Genomic DNA, 26,993 nt, shown 5'->3' with positions numbered 1-26,993 from the left:
TTCTATAAAAAGAAAAGAAGTTTTCCGAAATTTTTCTTTAAAAAGAATAGAAAATTTCCGAAAATTTTCTATAAAAAGAATAGAAATTTTCCGAAAATTTTCTTTAAAAAGAATAGAAATTTTCCGAAAATTTTCTTTAAAAAGAATAGAAATTTTCCGAAAATTTTCTTTAAAAAGAATAGAAATTTTCTGAATTTTCGAAAATTTTCTATAAAAAGAATAGAAATTTTCTGAATTTTCGAAAATTTTCTATAAAAAGAATAGAAATTGTTCGAAAATTTTCTATAAAAAGAATAGAAATTGTTCGAAAATTTTCTATAAAAAGAATAGAAATTTTCCGAAAATTTTCTATAAAAAGAATAAAAATTTTCCGAAAATTTTCTATAAAAATAATAGAAATTTTCCGAAAATTTTCTTTAAAGAGAATAGAAATTTTCCGAAAATTTTCTATAAAAATAATAGAAATTTTCTTTAAAAAGAATATAAATTTTCCGAAAATTTTCTTTAAAAAGAATATAAATTTTCCGAAAATTTTCTTTAAAAAGAATATACATTTTCCGAAAATTTTCTTTAAAAAGAATAGAAATTTTCCGAAAATTTTCTTTAAAAAGAATAGAAATTTTCCGAAAATTTTCTTTAAAAAGAATAGAAATTTTCCGAAAATTTTCTTTAAAAAGAATAGAAATTTTCTGAAAATTTTCTATAAAAAGAATAGAAAATTTTCTATAAACAAAGAGAAAAAAATGTCCAAAAAAGTTTCTATAAAAAAAAATTCGAAAATTTTCTATAAAAAAAAGAAATTTTCTAAAAAAAAGTTCCAATAATTTTGCGTTAAAAAATTTAGAGAATTGACAATTCTTAAGCTTCATCAACTATTCATAGCAAAATTCAGTTGAATCATTTAATCACTAAAATGTTTTAATTTTCCTTCAAAACTACAGTCCAAAATTTTATTTAACCTTAAAAACATCGTTAAATATAAAAACAAAAAACTTTATATTGAAAAAAATTTTGTAGGTATAGGATAAATACAAATTTATAAATACTAGAGCAAAATTTGTTTATTATTAATTTTTTTTTAATGATTTTAATTAATAATTTATGTATTTCTGTTATATATTTATATAAAAAATTAACGATTTTTATTTAATATTTATTATTATTTATTTATATATACAAAAAGTTAATGTTATTTTATTGTTATTTTATATAGTTGTGTGGTAATTTGTTTATTATTATTATACTTATAATGGTTTACATATTACTTTTATATTTTTAGAAATATCTATATGAATATTAAATTTGTTGTTTTTTAATTTTTGATTAACTTTGTTTGTTGTTTTCTTTCATTATTGTTAATTTCTTAAAGAAGTTTATATCAATCAATTGCATTTTATTACTTCAAGTTTAATTCATTTCGTTATGTTGCATATTTTGCTTTATTTTTTTGCTTTTACAGCAATACTTTAAAAATACATAATATTTGTTTTGTTTTTAATATAGATTAATGACTGCTAAAAAAAACATTTCTTTTCAAGACATGATTCTAAATATTTTATTCGTTTTTTTTTTCTATTATAATTATAATAATTTGTGTTGCTTTCATTCAGAGAGGAAGAGTTTATCTGTCTATTTAGAAAGGAATTTAAAGGTTTTTATGGGGATTGGCAAAGACATTCATTTCTTATTTTTTTTCGTTTAACTAGTTGCTATTTTCAAATGCACTTTTCACATTTAGTGTTTTACAAGAAATACAAACAAATGCTATTATTTCCATTTTAAATTTACTTTTTCTTTTTGATTTTTTCAGGTATTAAAGAAGACATAAGGGATCAAGCAGAAGTTTCATTTGGTTCCATCCAACCTTCACTATCGTCATCACTGTCCGAGTCTTCGGATTCGGAAAGTTCTATTGCAACACGTCTAGCTAGAATGGAGGCCACATCATGAAGGCCAGTATTACGTTCGATTTCTTTCTGTTCGGATTTTTCCACTTTGCGAAGTGTTATTCCTGGGGGATTTGAGAAAAAAGAGAAATTATTATTTATGGTTCAAAAATATTAATAAAATAACTTAAAAAATAGAAGTTTTGCAAAATACTTTATAAAAAAATCTATAAAAAGAGAAATTTTCTGAAAAATTTTCATAAAAAAGAGATGTTTTCGAAAATTTTCTATAAAAAACAGAAATTTTTCTATAAAAAAGAGAAATTTTCCGAAATTTTTTTATAAAAAAGAGAAATTTTCCAAAATTTTTCTATAAAAAAGAGAAATTTTCCGAAAATTTTCTATAAAAAAGAGAAATTTTCCGAAAATTTTCTATAAAAAAGAGAAATTTTCCGAAAAATTTCTATAAAAAAGAGAAATTTTCCGAAAAATTTCTATAAAAAAGAGAAATTTTCCGAAAAATTTCTATAAAAAAGAGAAATTTTCCGAAAATTTCTATAAAAAAGAGAAAACTTCCGAAAATGTTCTATAAAAAAGAGAAAATTTCCGAAAATGTTCTTAAAATTTCTGAATTTTCTATAAAAATTAGATTTTTTTCGACAGTTTTCTATAAAAAGCAAAATTTTCCGAAAATTTTCAATGAAAAAGAAAAAATTTTCTATAAAAAGAGAAAATTTTCGAAAATATTCTATAAAAAAGAGAAAATTTCTATAAAAAGAGAAAATTTTTTTATAAAAAAAGATAATTTCCGAAAATTTTCTATAAAAATGTTAAAATTTCTATAAAAGAGAAATTTTTCGAAAATATTCTATAAAAAAAGAGAAACTTTCTATAAAAAGAGAAATTTTCCGAAAATTTCTATAAAAAGAGAAATTTTCCGAAAATTTTCTATAAAAAGAGAAATTTTCCGAAAATTTTCTATAAAAAGAGAAATTTTCCGAAAATTTTCTATAAAAAGAGAAATTTTCCGAAAATTTTCTATAAAAAGAGAAATTTTCCGAAAATTTTCTATAAAAAGAGAAATTTTCCGAAAATTTTCTATAAAAAGAGAAATTTTCCGAAAATTTTCTATAAAAAGAGAAATTTTCCGAAAATTTTCTATAAAAAGAGAAATTTTCCGAAAATTTTCTATAAAAAGAGAAATTTTCCGAAAATTTTCTATAAAAAGAGAAATTTTCCGAAAATTTTCTATAAAAAGAGAAATTTTCCGAAAATTTTCTATAAAAAGAGAAATTTTCCGAAAATTTTCTATAAAAAGAGAAATTTTCCGAAAATTTTCTATAAAAAGAGAAATTTTCCGAAAATTTTCTATAAAAAGAGAAATTTTCCGAAAATTTTCTATAAAAAGAGAAATTTTCCGAAAATTTTCTATAAAAAAGAGAAAATTTCCGAAAATGTTCTATAAAAAGAGAAAATTTCTGAAATTTTCCGAAAATTTTCTATATAATTTTCCATAAAAAAAGAAGGTTTCCGAAAATTTTCTATAAAAAACAGAGAATATTGAAAATTTTCTATTTCACAAGTTAATAAATTCAAAACATCTAACATACCATCTCTTATGGCCTTCATTAAATCGGATCTAGTATCGTGGAATGGTGGTAATATTTTCTTAGGTTGTGGTTTTGGTCCACCCATCATTCCGTTCGATTGTATATCACCATTTGGCAATGATTTTGGCATAATTTGATGTGGTCCTTGATTAATAGGCGATGAACCGTTCTCATCCAATGGTGGTGGAGGAGGAGGTGGTGGTGGCGCCGCATTAGGTGGCGATAGCTTTGGTTCATGCTGCAAAAAAATATGAAGAAAAACATTAGTAAATCAATAAGTTAACTTGTTAAAATATGGCGAACTACTAAAGCCATTTTACTTACCTGATCCGGCACCGGTGGTGGTGGTGGCAAATCATTTAATGAATTCATTTGTTGCATACCACCACCCATAGTCATACTATTGAAACTATTTATGGTATTATTCAATTGTGCCATTACTAAGGCATTCGCATCCTGTACACTGCTCGGTGCCAATTGTGGAGAGCCAGCTCTCGATGTGCTATTGGTGCGAGCTAATAATTTCGCTGCAATATGACCACTACCGCCACCATTCAATTGAGCCAACATTTGTGATGGGGATGTTGTGTTAATCATACCATCTGGTATGGGAGGCGGTGGTGGCAGAGCATCCCGACTTGTTGACATACTGCGACCACGTGTAGGTGTATTAGCGCTCGATGCTGTTGGTGTACCACCGCCACTACCATTCGATGGTGGTGCCGGTGGTGGTTGTGAGGGTCGTGGTTTGGTGCGTGATGGTGTGCCGGGAGCATAAATCGGTTCTGGCGACATGGGACCTTGACCGGTCTGACCATACAAGGCGTGCGATTGATGATAGAGAGCATCGTCGTACATTTGTTGCTGCTGCTGTTGTTGCTGTTGATGCTGTAGATGTGACTGTTGTTGATGATGCTGCATGCCAGCCATACCCTGATGCTGTTGCATTTGCTGTGACGGATGCATGCCATTGGCAGCATATGCTGTTGTAGCATACTGACTGCCACCACCTTGGGCATTTGTCATCATATTACCAGCATTTTGTGGTGATAACGGTCCATAAACACCATCAATTTGTTCGGATTGATAACTGCGTCGCAATTCTATAGAATTGGGTCGTGCTGGTCGTGTCTCGTAAATGCCCATACCTTTAAGAAAATAAAGCAAATAGTAGAGAAATATATAAATCAATTTGAAAAAGCATTTTTTAACACAGCAAAAGAAAATATGAACATTTTTACAATAAAATAACAAAATACAAAAGAAATAAATACATAACACATTGATAAACATAAATTAAAGATTATTGTTTATGAAAAAAAGTTGAATAAAATTTTTAATAAAAGAATTTTATTTAACAAAACAATATGAATGTATAGAAATTGTAATTTTAATGAATTGTATGTTTAATAATGTATAGAAGAAGAAAAAAACCTTAACATTTAGAAAACACTTTGATGTTGATTATTAGTTTGGTTTATTTTGACATGAACTGTACGACAGCAATATTTGTTTTAAAGCCAATTTTCTTTTTAGATTTTCTAATGCTGCAATTTATTTTTTACAATTTAGTTATACTAATCAATAACAGCAGCACATAAGAGAAGTTTAGAAGAGTTTTAACTTTTTTTCATATTTTTGATAACACAAGCGACGTACAGAGCACTTGAAGATATAGATAGATAGAGGAGGTGAATAGAAGTGAAAGACAGTAATTTTAGAATTAGTCATGTAGGGTGTTTGTTCTTAAGAAAGAATATTGAATTAATCTTCTAAAGCTAAAATGGGATTTTTTTAAAAGCAAGCCAAAAGTATTAATGTTAAAACACAAAAGAAAATAGATTTTTTTAAATTAGAAAAATATAAATAAAATAAAAACATCTATGGAAGTTGAGGTGATATTAATGAGAGTGTTTAAAAGGATCTAAGGCCTAATGTCTAACTTTCCTAGTTTAAATACATATTAAAGGAATTATTCATGATTTATTATTAAAGTTACGAATTTTTATTGATTATTTTTTGTCTGAAACCTTTGCTCTACTTAACGAAAAATATTTTTTTAAAAAAATTACAATATTAAAATGTATTATTCATATACCTACATATGTACTACATATGTATGTTTGTATGTAATAATATTTCAACTGTATTACTATACTTCTTTATCTACTATATTATTTTCTCTCTCACTCTTCGTTTACTGCATGATGAGTTGATGATGATGATGGTGACAAAAAAGGTCAATGTGTGTTATTTGACCTTTTGCTCCATTTTATGAGTAATAATTCGTTTATATTAAAAACATGAAAATCACATTTAGAAAAACATAGTTATTAAATGTTATTAGAAATTATTTTTATTTAAAAAAATTTAATAAAAGGCATAATAAAACAAATCATGATTTATTGAACATTAGTGCGAACTTTCGAAATGTTTCTCATTTTAAAATTGTTTATGTTCGATATTGAATTAAATGATAAAATATTTCTGAACATAAGTTGGAATATTCAAGTCTCTACTCGGAATCGAACAGTCGATGTTATAAAACACTATAATATATAACCTAATGGAGGCAAAAGCTTAACATTTTTGATTTTTGATGATTTTTGAGATGAAAAAAGTTTCTTTCGAAAATGTTCCACTTATATAATCAAAATCATTTCAAGCTTGTATGATTTCAAGTGATTTGTGTTATTATTTAATTTTCTCATTTATCCTCTAAAAGATGTAATTTAAAACAATTGCCTTTTATCATACATAAGAGAAAAACTATTTATTATAAAGTAATCTGAAAATTTAATGACACACTTTTAAAACAATAAATGATATTTTTATGAAAGTTGTTCATCACTATTTAATGACTTTGATAGTTTGACTAAATTTTGTTGTCATAAGTAAATTGAAAGGTTAGAGACAAGGATAAAGACAAAGACTATAGACATAGACTATAAACTTGACTATAGACAAGACGAGATTAGTCCAGATTATATACTAGAATTTATATAATCTGGACTATAGACTAGACTATAGTCTAGACTATACACTAGACTATAGACAATAGACTATACTATAGACTAGACTATAGACTAAACTATAGACTAGACTATAGACTAAACTTAAAACTAAACTTAAGACTAAACTGTAGACTAGACTATGCAATAGACTATACTATAGACTAGATTAGACTAGACTATAGACTAAACTATAGACTAGACAATAGACTAGACTATAGTTTAAACTATGGACTAGACTATAGACTAAACTTAATACTATACAATAGACTAGACTATAGATTAAACTATGGACTAGACTATAAACTAAACTTAAGACTTGACAATAGACTAGACTATATATTAGACTATAGACTAGACTATAGACTAGACTATAGACTAGACTATAGACTAGACTATAGACTAGACTATAGACTAGACTAGGCTATAGACTAAACTTATGACTAAACTATAGACTATAGATAAGACTAAAGACTGGACTATAGTTCAGACTGTATACTAAACTATTCACTATAGACTAGACTATAGACTAGACTATAGACTAGACTATAGACTAGTCTATAGACTAGACTATAGACTTGACTATAGACTAGACTATAGACTAGACTATAGACTAGACTATAGACTAGACTATAGACTTGACTATAGACTAGACTATAGACTTGACTATAGACTAGACTATAGACTAGACTATAGACTAGACTATAGACTAGACTATAGACTAGACTATAGACTAGACTATAGACTAGACTATAGACTAGACTATAGACTAGACTATAGACTAGACTATAGACTAGACTATAGACTAGACTATAGACTAGACTATAGACTAGACTATAGACTAGACTATACTATAGGCTCTCGCCATCTCGTTCAGAGGCAAACGGCATTCAGGGATAAGTTTTTATATAGAATACACAACAATCAGGCATTTTATAACAGCTTGAATATCAGTATTGATTCTCTTACTCGACAAATTGAGAAAAAATTATTTGCTATAAAAAAATCAATTGGCACGTTTTATAGAGAGGAAAAGTTAAGATTTATTAGAAAGAATTTAAATTATTGTTTAATAGTTTGCTATATTTAGAAATTCAAACAAATAAATTGTCATAATTAAAATAGATTGATTGTTTGAGAGAAAGCTCTATTAAAACATATTAAGAATTTCAACTGGATTCGAAAAAAAGAAAAGAAAGACTATTCCAACAGATTTTAAAATTGTAAATTTAATAACAATAACATTTAATAACTCTTAAAAAACAATTGTAAATATTGTAATACAAGGTCAAATTTATATGCATAGAAAAGTAATAAATTATTGAATTGAATTAAAAAAAAAGCTAAAAAATAATGTTAAAAGTCACATCAATTATAACAAAATACTAAATTATAACAAATACAAAATGTATACAAATAAAAAAAAGTAAATATATTATATAATTTATGACAAAACGGGTAGGAATAGAGTGGAAGAAATAGAAAGGGGGAGGGGGTAAAAACAACAAGTGGTGTTTGTGGTGCTGCTATGAAAAGTGATAAATTAAACAGATACAAACAGAGAGACAGAGAGTAAGAGAGAAATGTGTGGGGGTTTGGAAGGGGGAAGGAGAGTATCAGAAGTATAGCTGTATATAATAAAACATATACATATAATATATTTAAATACATAAAAATTGTATGTATGTATATATATAAATGTTTTAAGATATGTTGTTTATATTGTTGTTGATTTAAACAATATTTAATAACATTTAATTTTTTTTTTTTTTGAAAACTTAATTTAAATATGAGTTTAATTTTGTTTAGTTTATTGTTGTTTTTATTTGTTAAAAGGATAGTGGTAGTAGAAGAAGAAACAAATGCTCTCTGACCTGCAATGGCAACAGCAGTTTGCTTCGCCAGATTACTGTTATTTTCCAAATGTGAAAGCATATTATAAGGTTTAACATTGCCTGGAAAATATACAGACGACACATAATAATGATAATGACGACGATAAATGAATGTTATGATTAAGTAAATGAAACATTTTTTTTTGTAAATAATATTCAACGAAATAAAAAAAAACTATATTATTAACCTAATTTGTGATAGAAAATGATTAATGCAAAATATTGAAAGAAGATTTTAACTTTAAACTATAACATTTAGCAAATGAAACTAATGTCTTTTTAATAATGATTTTTGCTATTCTATATGATTTGCGAGTTAAACTCGTAGAGTGACTAATGTTGTTGTAGTGGCAATTATTGCTGGCACAGTGGGTTCTTAAATGATAGAAAATTGTAATGTAATTCAAAAACATCATGCTCTGAAGTTTATTAAGAAGAAAAAAACCTTGCAAGGCATATTAAGAGATAAGAAAACCCAGTGAATGAACTGTTCTTTAGAAGCTATTTCTAAAAAATTGGGAACCTAGAATTCTTTTGTAGATGTTGCAGATGAGGAGCTTCAAACTGTTCTATAGAAGTTTGAGCAATCTTTAGCTGTTCTGTAGATGTTTGAGAAAACACAAATTGTTCTATAGATGGTGGAGGAACCTCAAAGTGTTCTATGGAAGATTGGAAAACATCCAATTATTCTATAGATGTTTGAGGAAGCTCAAATTGTTCTGTAGATGGTGGAGGAACCTCATATTGTTCGTTAGTCTATTATTCTATTGAAGTTTGAGGAAACTGAAATTGTTTAATAGATGGTGTTCAATAGAGGAAACTGAAATTTTCCAATAGAAGTTTAAAAAATCTCGAACTGTTCTATAAAAGTTTGACAAACCTCAAATTGTTCTACAGAAGTTTGAGAAACCTTAAACTATTCTACAGAAGTTTATGATACCCCAAACTTAGAAGTTTGAGAAGCCTCAAATTGTTCTATAGAATTTTAAGAACCTTCGAGCTGTTCTATAGAAGTTTGAGAAATCTCAAACTGTTTTATAGAAGTTTGACAAACCCCAAATTGTTCTACAGAAGTTTGAGAAACCTTAAACTGTTCGATAGCAGTTTAAGAAGCAAAATTGTTCTATAGAAGTTTACAGAAGCAAAAATTGTTCTATAGAAGTTTAAGGAACTTCAATCTGTTTAATGAAATTGTTCTATAGCAGACTAAGTCACACCCCACACTCTACTATATAAGAGTGAGGAACATAATACCTTTCAAAAGAAGTTTGAAGAAGCACAACCTGTTCTACAAATTTATACAAGTTTGAGGTACTGCAAAGTTTAAGGATAAATATGAAAAGGTAATAAGAAAACTATTAGAAAGTTCAAGTAGTGATCTGATTTGGAAAAGTTTTTCGAATGTTCTGAATGTGCACGCAAATAACTTCAAACTGATACTTAAACATTCACATCCCAGGAGTTGTAAAGTAGAAAAATGGTACTTAGCTTAAGAAGACATTCTTTTTTTAGAGAAAATGTATACAAAATAGTAGAAGTTTCTTTCTAAAGTTTAAGACTTACACTAATATATGGCACTTCCTTTTGGCAAATGGATTTAAGAAAAATCGGATGACTTAGTTGAAATTGCGTCAGTTGCAATGGGAGTATATAAAGGTATCGAGGAAAGGGGTTAAAACTATAGTTTTACGTTGAATGTCTTCGTTTTAAAGTGTAAGCGATTGCAAGCAATATCTAATACAATTGAATGGCCACATATTCTTACAATAACTCTTTGAAGCTTCCGAAAAATCTAAAAATGTTAAACAAAGATATTTCACAGATTTTTGCAAATTTATAAAGTACATCAGTAACTCATAAGTATTGACAACAATAATAAATTTCATTATCTTCAGAACCCACTGTAGTAAATTAGCTAAAAGCTTAGAAAATGATTCATTCATTGTTGGTTGAAAATAAAATAATGACGCAGCAATGTTTTTGTGAACTTTGTAGTAAACTAAAACAAAAGTAAATAATAGAAAAGAATCCATGTTGTTCTATTAATGAAGTTAACAGCTTGTTTTTCTAAAATGAAAATTTGCCTTCGTTCTTAAAAATAACGAACGAAATTGGCTTTACGTTTTTGTAACGAAAAAATAAATTTTCATGTGAGTGACAACGAAAGAGCTTTATTTTTCCATATATTTTTGGTTTTTAGAAAATGAATTCGTTCGTAATAAACGAAAGAAATGTCAGAAATAGACGATAGGCAAAGGCCTTTCGTTTGCCCAAAAAACAACGAAAATTTTACCAAAATACGTAATAATATGTGGCCATTTGAACCAGAATGTAATTCGCAATACAAACCTTTAAATTTCTTGAGACATTGCATACAATTTTCATGTTGTTTTTAAAAAAACATTTTTTCATAATTTCAATTTTTTTCTAAAATTATTTTATTTTTGTTTATTTTTTAGGGTTAACACCAAACACCTTATTACTACATGAAAAAATATTTAAAAATTCAGAAATGAAATACGTAGGCAATAATGTTCTGTTACGATAGAAAAAGCTCATTTCATTTTAGACATTTTTAAACGAAAACTTTCAAATGTTTTATAAAAACCTAATTTTAAACTTGATCGTAATAAAATGAAATGTTCGTGTGAGAACTAAATTGTTTTAGAAAAACAGGCTGTAAGTTAAAGTAAAAAGTAAAAACATTTTAAAACAATTTCACATAAGTAATTATAAACTAGAACACTCATTTTTATTTTGGCGTATTTTGAATTTGCTTGGCATTTAGCTTTATTTTGCTTTTGTTATTCAAAAAAAAATTGGCTTGAAATTATGATTTCGCTTTGAAACTCTGTCGTGCCGTTGTCGTACCTACATGTTAAATCATCAAAGTTGTTTGTGCTGATCACATTTGGTCTAAGACGACTTAATTGTATACCATCATAACCACCACCATTACCACCTAAATGTTGTTGCTGTTGTTGTTCTTGTAGTTGATGTTGTTGTATTAGTTGATATTGTTGCTGATGGTATTGATGTTGTTGTTGTAGCTGTTGTGCTGTTGTCGTACCACTCTCACTATCTGTGACAGTGTGTATTTCAACAAGTTGTGCTAAATATTGAAAATCAATAATTGGTTGGTTGGTTTGGTTGGCAATTTTTTTTTTCTTGTAAAATTGAAGTATGAAATTAGTACTTGATGAAAATGTGGAGTGGAAAAGGAGAAAGAAAAACAACATTACAGACGGACATGATGAAAAAGGGAAAGTTTTCAATGTGTGTTTTTCTTATTTTCGAATATCGCAAAAAAAAAACTATAAATTATTTCATTTTGAGTTTGAATAGATCGTACTTTTAGACATGTGACAGACAGATAACGGAATGATGAATACATAGTAAATTATATCATTTATAATAATCTATGTGATGTTTAACAAATATTTGGTTAGTTTTATTTCCAACTAATGTTAGCTTAGGCGGAAGTAGTGTATAAAATCTTGTATTCTGAATGAATTTGAACAAAAAAAGGCATATTTCCAAATTCGTTGAAATCAACAATTGTATGAAATTGCTTCAGCCCCAATAAGAAGACTGTTGTATAGTTTGGGGAATCTCAAACGGTTCTATAGAAGTTTAAGGAACCTCTAACTGTTCTATCGAGGTTTGGGAAACCTAAAACCGTTATATCGGAATTTAGGAAACCTCAAACCACTCTATCGAAATTTGGGGAACCTAAAACTGTTCTATAGAAGTTTGAGGCACCTTAAAGTGATATACATATATAGAAGTTTAAGTAACCTCAAACTGATCTATAAGAAGATTGAGCAACCTCAAACTGTTCTAACGAAGTTTAAGGAACCTTGAAATGTTCTATTGAAGAACCTCAAACTGATGTATATTAAAGTTTGAGGAACCTTAAACTGATCTATATAGAAGATTGAGGAACCCCAAACTGTTCTATAGAAGTTTAAGGAACCTCAAACTGTTCTATCGAAGTTTAAGGAACCTCAAACTGTTCTATCGAAGTTTGAGAAACCTTTAACTTTGAAGTTTGAAGAATCTCAAAATGTTCAATCGAAGTTTTAGTAATCTCAAACTGTTCTACAGAAGAAGTACTTCTGTGCTATGAAAGTTTGAGGAACCTTTATTCGTTCTATAGAAGTTTGATTAATCTAAAACTGTTCTATATAAGTTATACATTCCAATTTGTATTATGCAGTAAGTAACCACTTATAATATTGAAATTATTGAAGAAAATACTTAGGAAAACCTGTAATTCTTCAAATCGATATTGAGTAAGAATAAAATATGGAACCATAGATTCACTCTTTGAAAGAATATCCGTGTCCTTTTAATCCAAATAGTTTGGATTTTTATAACAAATTATAAATTAAAAAAAAATACAAAAAATTATTCGAGTTAATATAAATAATTATAATCATATCTCTACAACCCATCACCTATACAAAATTATAAAATTGTATGTATAATCATAATAATGTTTAGAAATTAGAAAAAAAACCAAAATACTTACTACCACCATAGCCGGCTTCCTCGTTGACCACAGAATTTGGTGTTCGATAAATAACATTATTTGGCATTAAAGTTTCACCATGTCCAATAGCAATTTGTCGTTGTTTCTCTCGTGTATTATGGGGTGTACGCACTCGTTTCTTATGTCCACGACCACTAGCACCGCCATCCTGTCGTGGTCGATGCATTTTCTTGCCTTTATCGTGCATAACACGTTCCGTATCCTTAAGCATCTCCTGACGCCACAATTCAAAGAAATAATTAGGATCTGTATAGAATTTAAGACCATCTTTACCATCATCCCGATAAACGTTCAGTTTATCTAGAGGTGGTGGTTTATCACATTGTGCATATGTTTCCAGCATTGGCGCTGGCATAGTGGCTCGTGAAAATATTTGTTGATCGAAATTTTTGGCAGATTTAAAAGCTTTCTTTCGTGTGATGTCCGTTAGGGGCACTTCTTCGACGGTACTATCCAATTGTGTTACCTTAATGGCTAGACGATCAATGCGTGCCTGCAGTGAATTGGCACGATCACCAATATTTCCCACATCTCGTGCCAATTCACCGAATACATCTTCGGCATGTTTTGACAACGATGACAATTGTCTTATGATATTTGTTAGTGTTGTGTTTGTGACTGTTTCCAATTCTACCGATTGTAATTCATCCTGTTGATAGACAGAACGGGCCACATGCACCGGCTCAATTGAACGTTTGGGCAGTGGCATTGTGCTGTTGAAATCTCAATATTGATTAGTTTGCAACAAAACTGCTCAGCGTTTAAACATTAAAAGCTAAAAATAAATTGAGAGAAAAGTGGATTTATTAATAAAATTGATTTTTCCTTAAAAATTTTAAAATAAAAATTTATATTATGCATATGTATATTTTAGATAACAGCCGTCAGCATTAGTCATTTATATGTTTGTTCCAACTGTGATATCTTTCGAAAACAAATATTAATCAGTAGCTAGAAAGTGACGAAAATTTTGATATTTTATTGTTGTTTATAAAAAAACAATGTTTGCTATTGAAAGTGGGTTCTATTGAATGAGAAAAAATTAATAAATGACGCGAGGTCATTATAAAAACTATAGAAACTATTTTGTATATAAAACATGACAATAATAAACTAAAGACTAACAAACGTCTCTTTAAATTGCTATAATGTATTTTATAAGTGCTTAATCAGTATCAGAGATGGGGGTAGTGCACTAATTTTTAACTATCACTAATAATTAGTGGTAGTTCAAAATTATTCACTACTTTTGTTTAAGTTTAGTGATGAATTGAAAAATATAAGCCTCATTCAATAATAGTAATAGTGATATTTAAAATTTTTAACTAAAAATATTTTAAAAATAGTTAAAATATTTGTTTTTACAGCCTAGTGAAATAATTTTTTCTACACTAAATTATTAGTTCAAAAATATTCCTGCACTATTTTTTTTTTCTACGGAGAAATGTTTCACTCAATTGAAAGTTTAAGTTGATAGGTCAGTCTAGAAATGGTTCAAGTCAACCAAAAACTCATGAATAAAGCTTTCATTATTTACAACATTTCTAAGCTATTGCTTAAAAAATATCCAGTAACCGCATCATTTTTGCAACTGGCTATCTAAATCTGTATTTTCTATTTTAATAGATGTATCTTTACAAAAATTTAATCATTTATTGTCTTACAAATTCTTTAATTTTCATTTTAAAAAAATTAGTGCAAAGAAATTTATTGCAGCCTTTTGTTAGTTACTGTTCAAATTTTTAACTATTTGAGTGTAGTGCTTTTTTCTACACTACCACTCAATTGAGTTATAGTTAAAAAAATAAATTATCACTAAAAAATATTAGTGCTAAAAATATAAGCTTCACTATCACTAAGCTGCTGAAAATTAGTGAAAAATATATTATTTGAAATAATATTTAGTGCTAGTGAAATATTGATTTAACTAAAAAAATAGTGCACTACCCCCATCTCTGATCAGTATACAATAAAAAACGTTTTTTATCATCTTGAAATTGTATAGAAATTTTTGTAAAATTTTAAAATATTTTTGTTGATGGATATTTCCATTAATTAACTGAACTAGAACTGAACTAGAACTGAACTAGAACTGAACTAGAACAGAACTAGAAACTGAAACTAGAACTGAACTAAAACTGAACTAGAACTGAACTAGAACTGAACTAGAACTGAAACTAGAACTGAACTAGAACTGAACTAGAACTGAACTAGAACTGAACTAGAACTGAACTAGAACTAGAACTAGAACTGAACTAGAACTGAACTAGAACTGAACTAGAACTGAACTAGAACTGAACTAGAACTGAACTAGAACTGAACTAGAACTGAACTAGAACTGAACTAGAACTGAACTAGAACTGAACTAGAACTGAACTAGAACTGAACTAGAACTGAACTAGAACTGAACTAGAACTGAACTAGAACTGAACTAGAACTGAACTAGAACTGACTGAACTAGAACTGAACTAGAACTGAACTAGAACTGAACTAGAACTGAACTAGAACTGAACTAGAACTGAACTAGAACTGAACTAGAACTGAACTAGAACTGAACTAGAACTGAACTAGAACTGAACTAGAACTGAACTAGAACTGAACTAGAACTGAACTAGAACTGAACTAGAACTGAACTAGAACTGAACTAGAACTGAACTAGAACTGAACTAGAACTGAACTAGAACTGAACTAGAACTGAACTAGAACTGAACTAGAAACTGAACTAGAACTGAACTAGAACTGAACTAGAACTGAACTAGAACTGAACTAGAACTGAACTAGAACTGAACTAGAACTGAACTAGAACTGAACTAGAACTGAACTAGAACCTGAACTAGAACTGAACTAGAACTGAACTAGAACTGAACTAGAACTGAACTAGAACTGAACTAGAACTGAACTAGAACTGAACTAGAACTGAACTAGAACTGAACTAGAACTGAACTAGAACTGAACTAGAACTGAACTAGAACTGAACTAGAACTGAACTAGAACTGAACTAGAACTGAACTAGAACTGAACTAGAACTGAACTAGAACTGAACTAGAACTGAACTAGAACTGAACTAGAACTGAACTAGAACTGAACTAGAACTGAACTAGAACTGAACTAGAACTGAACTAGAACTGAACTAGAACTGAACTAGAACTGAACTAGAACTGAACTAGAACTGAACTAGAACTGAACTAGAACTGAACTAGAACTGAACTAGAATTGAACTAGAACTAAGCTAGAACTGAACTAGAACTGAACTAGAACTGAACTAGAACTGAACTAGAACTGAACTAGAACTGAACTAGAACTGAACTAGAACTGAACTAGAACTGAACTAGAACTGAACTAGAACTGAACTAGAACTGAACTAGAACTGAACTAGAACTGAACTAGAACTGAACTAGAACTGAACTAGAACTGAACTAGAACTGAACTAGAACTGAACTAAAACTGAACTAGAACTGAACTAGAACTGAACTAGAACTGAACTAGAACTGAACTAGAACTGAACTAGAACTGAACTAGAACTGAACTAGAACTGAACTAGAACTGAACTAGAACTGAACTAGAACTGAACTAGAACTGAACTAGAACTGAACTAGAACTGAACTAGAACTGAACTAGATCTGAGCCAAAACTGAACTAGAAGGAATTACAACTCACATTTAGTTTATCCTATTTAAGAGAAGAAATTCATAACTAGCTAAAACATTCTTTACGAAAGGTAAACACTATTAAATTTTGCAAAAATGAAGAAAATAATTTTGAAAATAAAAAGCATACAAATAATAATTTGTGCTCCAAAACTAGTAAAAGAATGTAAATAAAGAAAACATAAAATAAACCTTTTAAACAATTAACACCATATTGTTGACATGCATACAAGGAATTAGACAAATTAACACGAAAATCACCAGTGATTAAACCACACTCTATGACCATAAAAAGTAAGCATAACAATAATAACAAATATTTATTTATTTATATGTCGTAAAAACCAACAGGAAAACAAAACATATAAAAAATCACACCCAAATGGTAAGAAAAAGACAAAAGAGCTAAAAAATTATAGATATTAAAACGACTAGTAAAGAAAATTTTGTAGACAAAAAAAAAATAAAAAACAATTTCTTAGCATTTTTATCTGCACCCAATTTGTAAGCATATGGTGGTGGTTGTGGTGTAAAAATATTGAAATAAAATTAAAATATTAAAAAATTATGCCGGTTGTTTTGTTAGTTTTTTCAAGAATTCTTCCGCAAATACTTGTCGTGTTGGAATTCCATAAATAAAAACTATAAAGAAATGATTTAGCAATTGATATTGTCCACAAAGAATTTTAAATTTAGATTTCATTAATAATTTTGTGATTTTATTAAGTGGAAATGAAGTAAGAAATTCAATAAAACTTATCAAGTCAATTGGCGGCTATTATACTTAAGAAATATGAATGTTTTGATAAGAAGTTTTTTTATATTAAGAAATAACCCTAAAAAACGATAACGTTTTAATCATAACTATATAGAAAACAAAAAGAAATTGACCAAACAAACAATAAAAATTTAACTTAGGTTAAAACAATAAATAAAATAATATAAAAAGAAATAAAATAAAATGTTGAAATGTATATTCATGCTAAAAGTGTATTGGGTGGAATATTTGCTTTGCCTCAAATTAGTTAGACACCTCAATAAGGTTTTGTGATTTACAACAAGCATTTTAGTATCATATTTCTGTAAAATTCAATGCTTGGTTGGTCGGTGGGTCGTTGGGTTTACCATCTCTTTTACTTTCATTTATATATTTATTTTACATTTAAATTATTTTTGCATTAAATTTGTTTGTGAAATGTAAACTAATTCAAATATTTAGTTTATTTTGTGTCAGGGGTGTTTAAAGTTGAGTAAACACCTTCTGACCTGTTGGTAAAAGTGTTACAAAGATGACACAGGGGAGTGATTTAAACAAAAATATACCTACGGTTTATTATAGAAGAAGCGTTTTTAACAAGAGCAGTTATTTTAAATTCAAGATACTTTTTATGGTAAAAAATTAGTAAATGTCATCAAGTTTAAACTAAAGGTTTTAAATCTTTGTATTGTTTCTATAAAATAAGTTCTTGTACTTTTTAATTTAGAATATAGTTATTTAACCTTCTCTTGCACATTTACAAGCAGTGATTGGCAATTTTCTTCTAAATTTCTCATATTTTTATTCTTTAGATCTATAAAACAGGGTTTTCATTTTTACTAGATTAAGTTTGCTAATTTTGTATTTTATGAATTTAGCCGATTTTTTTAGTATGCAGTTTAATTAACGCAAGTTTTTGTAATACCCTGTATAATTATATCATTATTGCTGAACATGAGATGAGGTCAAACACTAATTAAGTATTGTGTTTAGAATAATAATAAATGACATTTTCTATTATGACCTCATCACACGACGACTGACTACTTTTATTTATAGAAATTTGTAATAATTTGCCAATGGGAAAATAGTAAACAAATACATTTAAATTTAATAAAATTACATTTTTAACTTTTTTACTGGAAGATAGATAGATAGATAGATAGATAGATAGATAGATAGATAGATATATCGATAGATAGATAGATAGATAGATAGATAGATAGATAGATAGATAGATAGATAGATAGATAGATAGATAGATAGATAGATAGATAGATAGATAGATAGATAGATAGATAGATATATCGATAGATAGATAGATAGATAGATAGATAGATAGATAGATAGATAGATAGATAGATAGATAGATAGATAGATAGATAGATAGATAGATAGATAGATAGATAGATAGATAGATAGATAGATAGATAGATAGATAGATAGATAGATAGATAGATATATCGATAGATAGATATATCGATAGATAGATATATCGATAGATAGATAGATAGATAGATAGATAGATAGATAGATAGATAGATAGATAGATAGATAGATAGATAGATAGATAGATAGATAGATAGATAGATAGATAGATAGATAGATAGATAGATAGATAGATAGATAGATAGATAGATAGATAGATAGATAGATAGATAGATAGATAGATAGATAGATAGATAGATAGATAGATAGATAGATAGATAGATAGATAGATAGATAGATAGATAGATAGATAGATAGATAGATAGATAGATAGATAGATAGATAGATAGATAGATAGATAGATAGATAGATAGATAGATAGATAGCTAGATAGATAGATAGATAGATAGATAGATAGATAGATAGATAGATAGAAGATAGATAGATAGATAGATAGATAGATAGATAGATAGATAGATAGCTAGATAGATAGATAGATAGATAGATAGATAGATAGATAGATAGATGATAGATAGATAGATAGATAGATAGATAGATAGATAGATAAGATAGATAGATAGATAGATAGATAGATAGATAGATAGATAGATAGATAGATAGATAGATAGATAGATAGATAGATAGATAGATAGATAGATAGATAGATAGATAGATAGATAGATAGATAGATAGATAGATAGATAGATAGATAGATAGATAGATAGATAGATAGATAGATAGATAGATAGATAGATAGATAGATAGATAGATAGATAGATAGATAGATAGATAGATAGATAGATAGATAGATAGATAGATAGATAGATAGATAGATAGATAGATAGATAGATAGATAGATAGATAGATAGATAGATAGATAGATAGATAGATAGATAGATAGATAGATAGATAGATAGATAGATAGATAGATAGATAGATAGATAGATAGATCGATAGATAGATAGATAGATAGATAGATAGATAGATAGATAGATAGATAGATAGATAGATAGATAGATAGATAGATAGATAGATAGATAGATAGATAGATAGATAGATAGATAGATAGATAGATAGATAGATAGATAGATAGATAGATAGATAGATAGATAGATAGATAGAATAGATAGATAGATAGATAGATAGATAGATAGATAGATAGATAGATAGATAGATAGATAGATAGATAGATAGATAGATAGATAGATAGATAGATAATATCAGGAGTTAAAAAACTAACAGGACAATTATTAGAAAGATGAAATCGAAAATTGGCTAATATGAAAAATGTTCGTAATAAACACAGTACTTTATTACAAAAAAAAAATATTCCTTTTTTAACACTTAAATGTTAATGACACTTAACTCCTCTTTAACATTTAAGTCTTAAAAAACAATATTTTAATCAAGTTACGCTTACAAGAGCTTTTTCTTTCCTCAAATGTGTTTAGATAAAAAAAGAAGCAATTTTCACTAAATTTTTATGTTTTACTTTTAATTTGTTTCATTTTATTATTTGTTTTTGCCTGCTGCATAAAATTACACATCATGTTTCATTATACGCTGGTAAGTATTTCAATTTTACAAATTTTATTTATTCGTCACGCTAACCCACCAAGTGGCGGTATTCTTCTACTTCAGTCCAACATTCATACATACAGCACTAGCTACATATCTACTACTCAAACAACCACTCTGAAAAGTACTTTCTATCTTTATAGGTAGTAGTTATCTTGTTTATAGCCATTAGACTTTAATATAACCATACCTTTTGCTCCCCTTCCATAAGTTTTTTAAACCCCCCCCCCCCCCCCCCCCCCTTTTCCTCCTCAAAAATAAAAAAACATTGCGAATAAACAAAAAATTCAAGTAGACATTGCGCAAGTTTCAATCTATTGCACTTGCTGGCACTGCTACTCATACTGCTGGGGGTTCTCCCTGCATTACGAGGTGAAGATACTGATTCTACTTTAAAAATGGACAATATACTTTAGAATTGATTACTTTATTAATATTCAATAACTACTTCTGAATGTATAGTAAGTAGTTCACTCTTTAAATTGTTTATTCTTCGCATTACTTAGGAAGACTTTAGTGGTGATAAATGAACGAAAAAATTTTTAATCAATCGTTTGAAAATGTGCCAACCTGACTGACTCCTTGTGAAACTACGGGGCTTTGGTGTTTGTTACATTTAACTTCAATTTAATGTTAGGAAAAACTACTGCAAACCAAAAAAAAAAAGAGTTTTTCTTTTCACATGTTTCCAGGTGAGTGTGTGTTTATATGTCTGCTAAAGGTATGGATTTTTATTTAACAAAAAATATTCATTCATTTCTGAAAAATATGCGTCTACCATGGCATGATACCGTTTCTTTGCTATATAGCTTTGCTTTCAAAGTCTTGTTTATTTTTTGTTTGTTTTTGAAGAGTTTTCTTTTGGTTTTTATTATAAACAAAAGGAATTCTTTATAGGGAGTAGGTCATACTAAAGATTTTTAAAAATATTTGCTGGGTTATAACGTTATAACCAGGATTTAATTTTCTTAACAGTAAAAGAAAACAACTTCCATGGAAGTATTAAAAAAGTACTTATTATCTTCTATAAGTCAACAAAAACAAACTTTACTTGAGTATTTTATTTATTGCAGATTTAGCAATAATTTAATAAATTAACTCTGTTGTTATTTTCTTTTTAATAAATAATAAACAAGCTATTCTGCTCCATATAACAACTAAAATGGAGTACAAATAATTCTAATGTTATGGAAAGTTAAAAATAACTTAAATTATTAATAACAAAAAACCACATTATAAGTAGTACATAACCACAAAAGAACGTTTTAATATTTGAAATAAATCACAATAAATTTATGAAATATTATTGTGTATTTTTCTTTAGTCGTAGAGCAAAAGAAAATCCCACAATTGAGGCATTAGACAAAGCTTTCTTTTCCTAAAAAATACTCTAATAAAGGAGTGCACCATAGCTCCAATAGTGTAACTAATATAAAATAAATCTTATCTTAGCCCCTTACAATTACTATAACAAAACTTACTTTATTTACATCTATCATTCCCCCTTAATATATTCGCAAACTTTTCTCTAACATCAAATTGAAATATATAGTGTGTGAAACACATGTATGTATTCTTTGCTTGATTTATAGCACAATTAAACTCCAAACTGTAATACAGATATTTTACTAATTTTACCTATAAACCAACAACAATCTTTTATTTAATTTCTTTCTTTTTTTAATTCTATAGGTAGGAAGAACAACTGTGTCTAACTTTTAAGTAAATAATAGTGGGTAAAATGTTGTTTTCTATTCTATTTTACATTGTTCTATATATGACTGGAAGTTGGTGGTCTATAGTATATTCTCATTTCTCTGTGTTTTTTACAATTTTATCTTTTGTTTTTATTACTTTAGCCAGTTCCCTCAATTCAATTTGCTCTAGTTGTCATTGTTTATTATCCATGTCATATGTAGGAATCATTTCTATTATTGCTGCTGTTGATATTGTCGTTTCTCGTTTGTGTCTATGTATTGCCTGATACCGGAAAGCCTCAATTGAATTGTGTATTTTTGCTTTATAGTTTTCAAAATAAATGGTTCAAGAAAAGGGTTACACAGACATACATATGTATGTTTTGTCACTGTGCAAACATTAAAACAAAACAAACACTAAATCAAACGCACTAAAAACGTGACGATTAAGTATGATTTTATATATTAAACTGAACAAATTATTTTCAATCACATCGTATAACAATATATTCTATTTATTTTTATATATAAATAAGCAAAATTAGATTTGTGTTTTTGAGCTGAATTGAAAATTGCTACTGGAGTATTATATAAACAAATGATTTATTAAATTGGATAAACTAATTAGAAGGTTACTCTTATCAACTCATATGTTGATATTAAAATGTTAAACATTTGTCATATATTGATATTTTCTGCATATAAAATAAGTTAAAATAAAAATATCTATTATCATACATATTATGCTCTCACTTGAAAGTTTTTTTTTAATACATTCCTCTCCAGACAGCTATGAGTCATGAATCAATCTTTTGTTTAAGATTTCAAACAGAGCATTATTGTGAGCAAATGCTGGTATATTTTTAATAAAATTATTGAAAAAAATGTAATTAAAACATTTTTTGAAGAAATGTTTAAAGAAATTATATAATTTCGAATGTTAAACAACAGTAAAAGGAAATATTTAAAAAAAATTAAAACCATAACAATTAAATGTATAAAATTAAGCACTGTGTATTTTTAAATACATATACATAACTAATTTTAAGTGAATAAAAAATAAGCGAAATTTTTCTGACAACAAAAGTGTTATAATCTGTCAATATACACTGGCTGTCTGGTAACTATAATTTGTATACCCTACGTCATTACTAAAGGGTATGATACGTTTCTATTGGTATTTGTAAAGCATAAACATGTGTATTCTATAACCGGCCTAGAAGGTTTGGAATCGATGTCTGAGTCGATTACCCATGTCCATCGTTATGTTCGTTCGTAAACCTTAGAAACAAACTATGAGTGCTCAGCTTTTTTGTGATGATCGGCCCATTATGGATATTGCCTTTCCATACATAAGACCTTTTTCTGAAATCAGAAAGACATTAAGATCCAATTCTAAACTGAAATAGAAGTGAACTAGAACTGAACTGAACTGAACTAGAACTGAACTAGAAGTGAACTAGACTGAACTGAACTAGAACTGAACTATAACTGAACTAGAACTGAACTAGAACTGAACTAGAACTGAACTAGAACTGAACTAGAACTGAACTAGAACTGAACTAGAACTGAACTAGAACTGAACTAGAACGGAACTAGAACTGAACTAGAACTGAACTAGAACTGAACTAGAACTGAACTAGAACTGAACTAGAACTGAACTAGAACTGAACTAGAACTGAACTAGAACTGAACTAGAACTGAACTAGAACTGACTAGAACTGAACTAGAACTGAACTAGAACTGAACTAGAACTGAACTAGAACTGAACTAGAACTGAACTAGAACTGAACTAGAACTGAACTAGAACTGAACTAGAACTGAACTAGAACTGAACTAGAACTGAACTAGAACTGAACTAGAACTGAACTAGAACTGAACTAGAACTGAACTAGAACTGAACTAGAACTGAACTAGAACTGAACTAGACTGAACTAGAACTGAACTAGAACTGAACTAGAACTGAACTAGAACTGAACTAGAACTGAACTAGAACTGAACTAGAACTGAACTAGAACTGAACTAGAACTGAACTAGAACTGAACTAGAACTGAACTAGAACTGAACTAGAACTGAACTAGAACTGAACTAGAACTGAACTAGAACTGAACTAGAACTGAACTAGAACTGAACTAGAACTGAACTAGAACTGAACTAGAACTGAACTAGAACTGAACTAGAACTGAACTAGAACTGAACTAGAACTGAACTAGAACTGAACTAGAACTGAACTAGAACTGAACTAGAACTGAACTAGAACTGAACTAGAACTGAACTAGAACTGAACTTGAACTGAACTTGAACTGAACTAGAACTGAACTAGAACTGAACTAGAACTGAACTAGAACTGAACTAGAATTGAACTAGAACTGAACTAGAACTGAACTAGAACTGAACTAGAACTGAACTAGAACTGAACTAGAACTGATCTAGAACTGAACTAGAACTGAACTAGAACTGAACTAGAACTGAACTAGAACTGAACTAGAACTGAACTAGAACTGAACTAGAACTGAACTAGAACTGAACTAGAACTGAACTAGAACTGAACTAGAACTGAACTAGAACTGAACTAGAACTGAACTAGAACTGAACTAGAACTGAACTAGAACTGAACTAGAACTGAACTGAACTAGAACTGAACTAGAACTGAACTAGAACTGAACTAGAACTGAACTAGAACTGAACTAGAACTGAACTAGAACTGAACTAGATATGAACTAGAACTGAACTAGATATGAACTAGAACTAAATTAGAATTGAACTCAAGGACTAGAACTGAACTGAACTTGAACTAAACTTAACTAGATCCAATTTCGGAAAATAGCATTAAATTGGAATAGTAGTTTATTATTGGCGTTATCGAGATATAATTCACAACAAATTACTTTCAGAAATGAAAAAGTGTAGAGTGTCATATAGTCGAGATTTAAGCGACTTTATTTTCTTACTACTTTTTAAACTTGATGACGTTTAGCAAATGAATGTGTGTTTGATGATGTATGTGTAATGTCTGCATTTGCAAAAAAAAAAAATAAAAATCGAAGTAAAAAACATATTTTTTAATCTTATAAAAACAGCAACAAATATTTGCTTTTTATTATGTGTGTGGAATTATGAAAAAATCCAATATTGTTTTAAAGAAGGTTAATTCAGTTAATTTTGTTGTTTTTTTTTAATTTTTTCGTTCATTTGGCAATTTTTATTTGCAGGGTGTGGCGAATTTTAAACATTTATTTGTATTACTTTTTTCTAAAATTTCACAGCAGGATTTATTAGATCAGTGACAGGATAATGTTACAAGGCTATTGTAAGACATAACGAGGACAACGCCTTGTTCAATTGAAAACAAGGAATCATTGTGTTAAACTTACCTTTTTTGACGCCAAATGCCAAATAGAAAAAATCAATTTTCGGTTGAATGACTGCTTGATGTGAAGGAGCACCCTAGTAAACCACATAAACGTTAATAAAAAACAATGAATCCTATTTTGGGATTTTTTTTTTCTTAAGGGGATATATTGCAATTGCAAAATTTTAAACGCGTTGGCTCACTAAACACATACACACAAATCAAAATTTATGAATTTTTTTCTTTTTTTGTATTTAAATTTATTTATTTTCCAATTAATTGCAGAAATATTTTATTCACTTTGCCTTTTTGACTTTGTAGCTTTGTACACTTTTTGTTGTTTAAAAAAACTACAATAATAAAAAATTCACAAATTCATTTCATTTTTTCGTTTTCTCTACTTCTTCATTCGTTTTTTCTGCTTCTTCTGTTTTTACTCCTCCCAGGGCTGTGCACTAATAATACGAATAAATAACAAGTACTACAACAACACTATTGTTTAGTGGAGAATTACTAAAGTAGCAGCAGCAGTAGTAGAAGACAAAAACAACAAAAACTTTGCACGTATTTTTTTAATTTTATCTTTGTGTTGTTGTATGTTGTTCACATTTCATTATTTCTTTTGCCTTTTTCTTCTTCTTAGTGTGTGTCTTTTACATCGTTCTTCGTTATTCTCATCGATTTGATCTCATCTTGTTGTTTTTGTGCCCCCGCCTCCGCGGTGGTGTTGAATTTTTTATATTTTTTTTTCTGCTTTTCAAATGATAAATTTTTTCTTCAATGAATTACTAACATTTTGTTTTCACTTTTTCTTTTAATAATAGCCTATTTTAATTTATTTAAATTTGTGTTTTTGGTTGAGTAATTTAATTTTTATTTGCAATAAACTTTTATATTTTTATATTCTATAATTAAAATAAATTTTTCAGAGAAACTTATTCAATTTTAATATGCCGACGTTCGCTTGTTTCAAGACGTGAATTTTTCGTTTGCTTTTTCATCGCAAATAAGAAAAAGGCGTGTGTGTTAGTGGTATTGCCAGGTTGCAGAATTATGAGGGTAACAGAGTTGTATTTTAGACAATGTGGGGGCATTATTTGTCAAATTTTGTTGTAAATTTTTATTTTCTATTAAATTTTTGTAATACAAATATTTTACGTTCCATAATTAAAACAAAATGTCATCGTTTTGCAATTTTTAACTATCAAAATTTATATATTTGAGTTTATATATTGGAGTATTTTCGACTTATTTTACAGTTACTCATTCAAGTATTTAATTTCTAGTAGATAAGGCGTATTTACATAAGGTGGTGTTGTTGTATCAGCTGATCATTTTTTCATTAGACTTGTTGTACAGTCGAAGTCGACTAATTGTTCAAAAAAGCCTGTAAGTCGACTTTATTGTAGCATAAATATATTGTAGAAAAAAATCGAAATAAATCAAACATTTTCAGAAAATAACGAATAGTGAAAAAACTCGAAAATTTTCGGAAATAGCCGATATAAAAAATCGGGACGGTTGGCTCTCGCCAAATTTTAACACAGTACAGAAATTTTCTGAAAAAAAAATCTCAA

General features: G+C 28.1%; 1 protein-coding gene and 1 long non-coding RNA gene across 3 annotated transcripts in view; one reads left to right on the top strand and one right to left on the bottom strand.

Moving 5' to 3' along the window:
• The window catches only part of LOC119612682, a 35,686-nt gene extending 33,600 nt beyond the window's left edge, over positions 1–2,086 (top strand). Inside the window, exon 2 of the long non-coding RNA XR_005232164.1 lies at positions 1,811–2,086. This is a non-coding gene — a long non-coding RNA (uncharacterized LOC119612682). The remainder of the gene's footprint in view (positions 1–1,810) is intronic.
• Positions 1,291–26,434, bottom strand: LOC119612676 (wiskott-Aldrich syndrome protein family member 3-like). 2 transcript variants are annotated; one of them, XM_037968520.1, is made up of 6 exons: positions 25,439–26,434; positions 12,937–13,732; positions 11,278–11,514; positions 3,821–4,644; positions 3,497–3,734; positions 1,291–2,011 (listed from the first exon to the last, which is right to left on the bottom strand). In XM_037968520.1, the coding sequence occupies exons 2-6, from the start codon at positions 13,664–13,666 to the stop codon at positions 1,833–1,835; spliced, it is 2,208 nt and encodes a 735-aa protein (XP_037824448.1). In that variant the 5' UTR covers positions 13,667–13,732; positions 25,439–26,434; the 3' UTR covers positions 1,291–1,832. The 2 variants fall into 2 exon arrangements, with proteins under 2 accessions (XP_037824448.1, XP_037824449.1); XM_037968521.1 differs by lacking the exon at positions 11,278–11,514 and having other exon boundaries at positions 25,439–26,407.
• Between the last annotated feature and the right edge of the window lie 559 nt (positions 26,435–26,993).

This window comes from Lucilia sericata, unplaced genomic scaffold, assembly GCF_015586225.1.
Source record: "Lucilia sericata isolate MDLA Ls3-8-SP2 unplaced genomic scaffold, ASM1558622v1 Contig001795F_arrow, whole genome shotgun sequence".
NCBI classification, from domain to species: Eukaryota; Metazoa; Arthropoda; class Insecta; order Diptera; family Calliphoridae; genus Lucilia; species Lucilia sericata.
Note: the sequence above shows the minus strand (reverse complement) of the source record. Positions and strands in the feature narration are given on the sequence as shown.

Bases quoted from the DNA above. Each gene is read 5' to 3' on its own strand.
- LOC119612676 (XM_037968520.1), bottom strand. From the start codon at position 13,666: ATGCCACTGCCCAAACGTTCAATTGAGCCGGTGCATGTGGCCCGTTCT. The intron at 3,735-3,820 runs GTAAGTAAAATG...ATTTTTTTGCAG, and splicing joins CACCACCGGTGCCGGATCAG to CATGAACCAAAGCTATCGCC. The intron at 2,012-3,496 runs GTATGTTAGATG...CAAATCCCCCAG, and splicing joins AATGAAGGCCATAAGAGATG to GAATAACACTTCGCAAAGTG.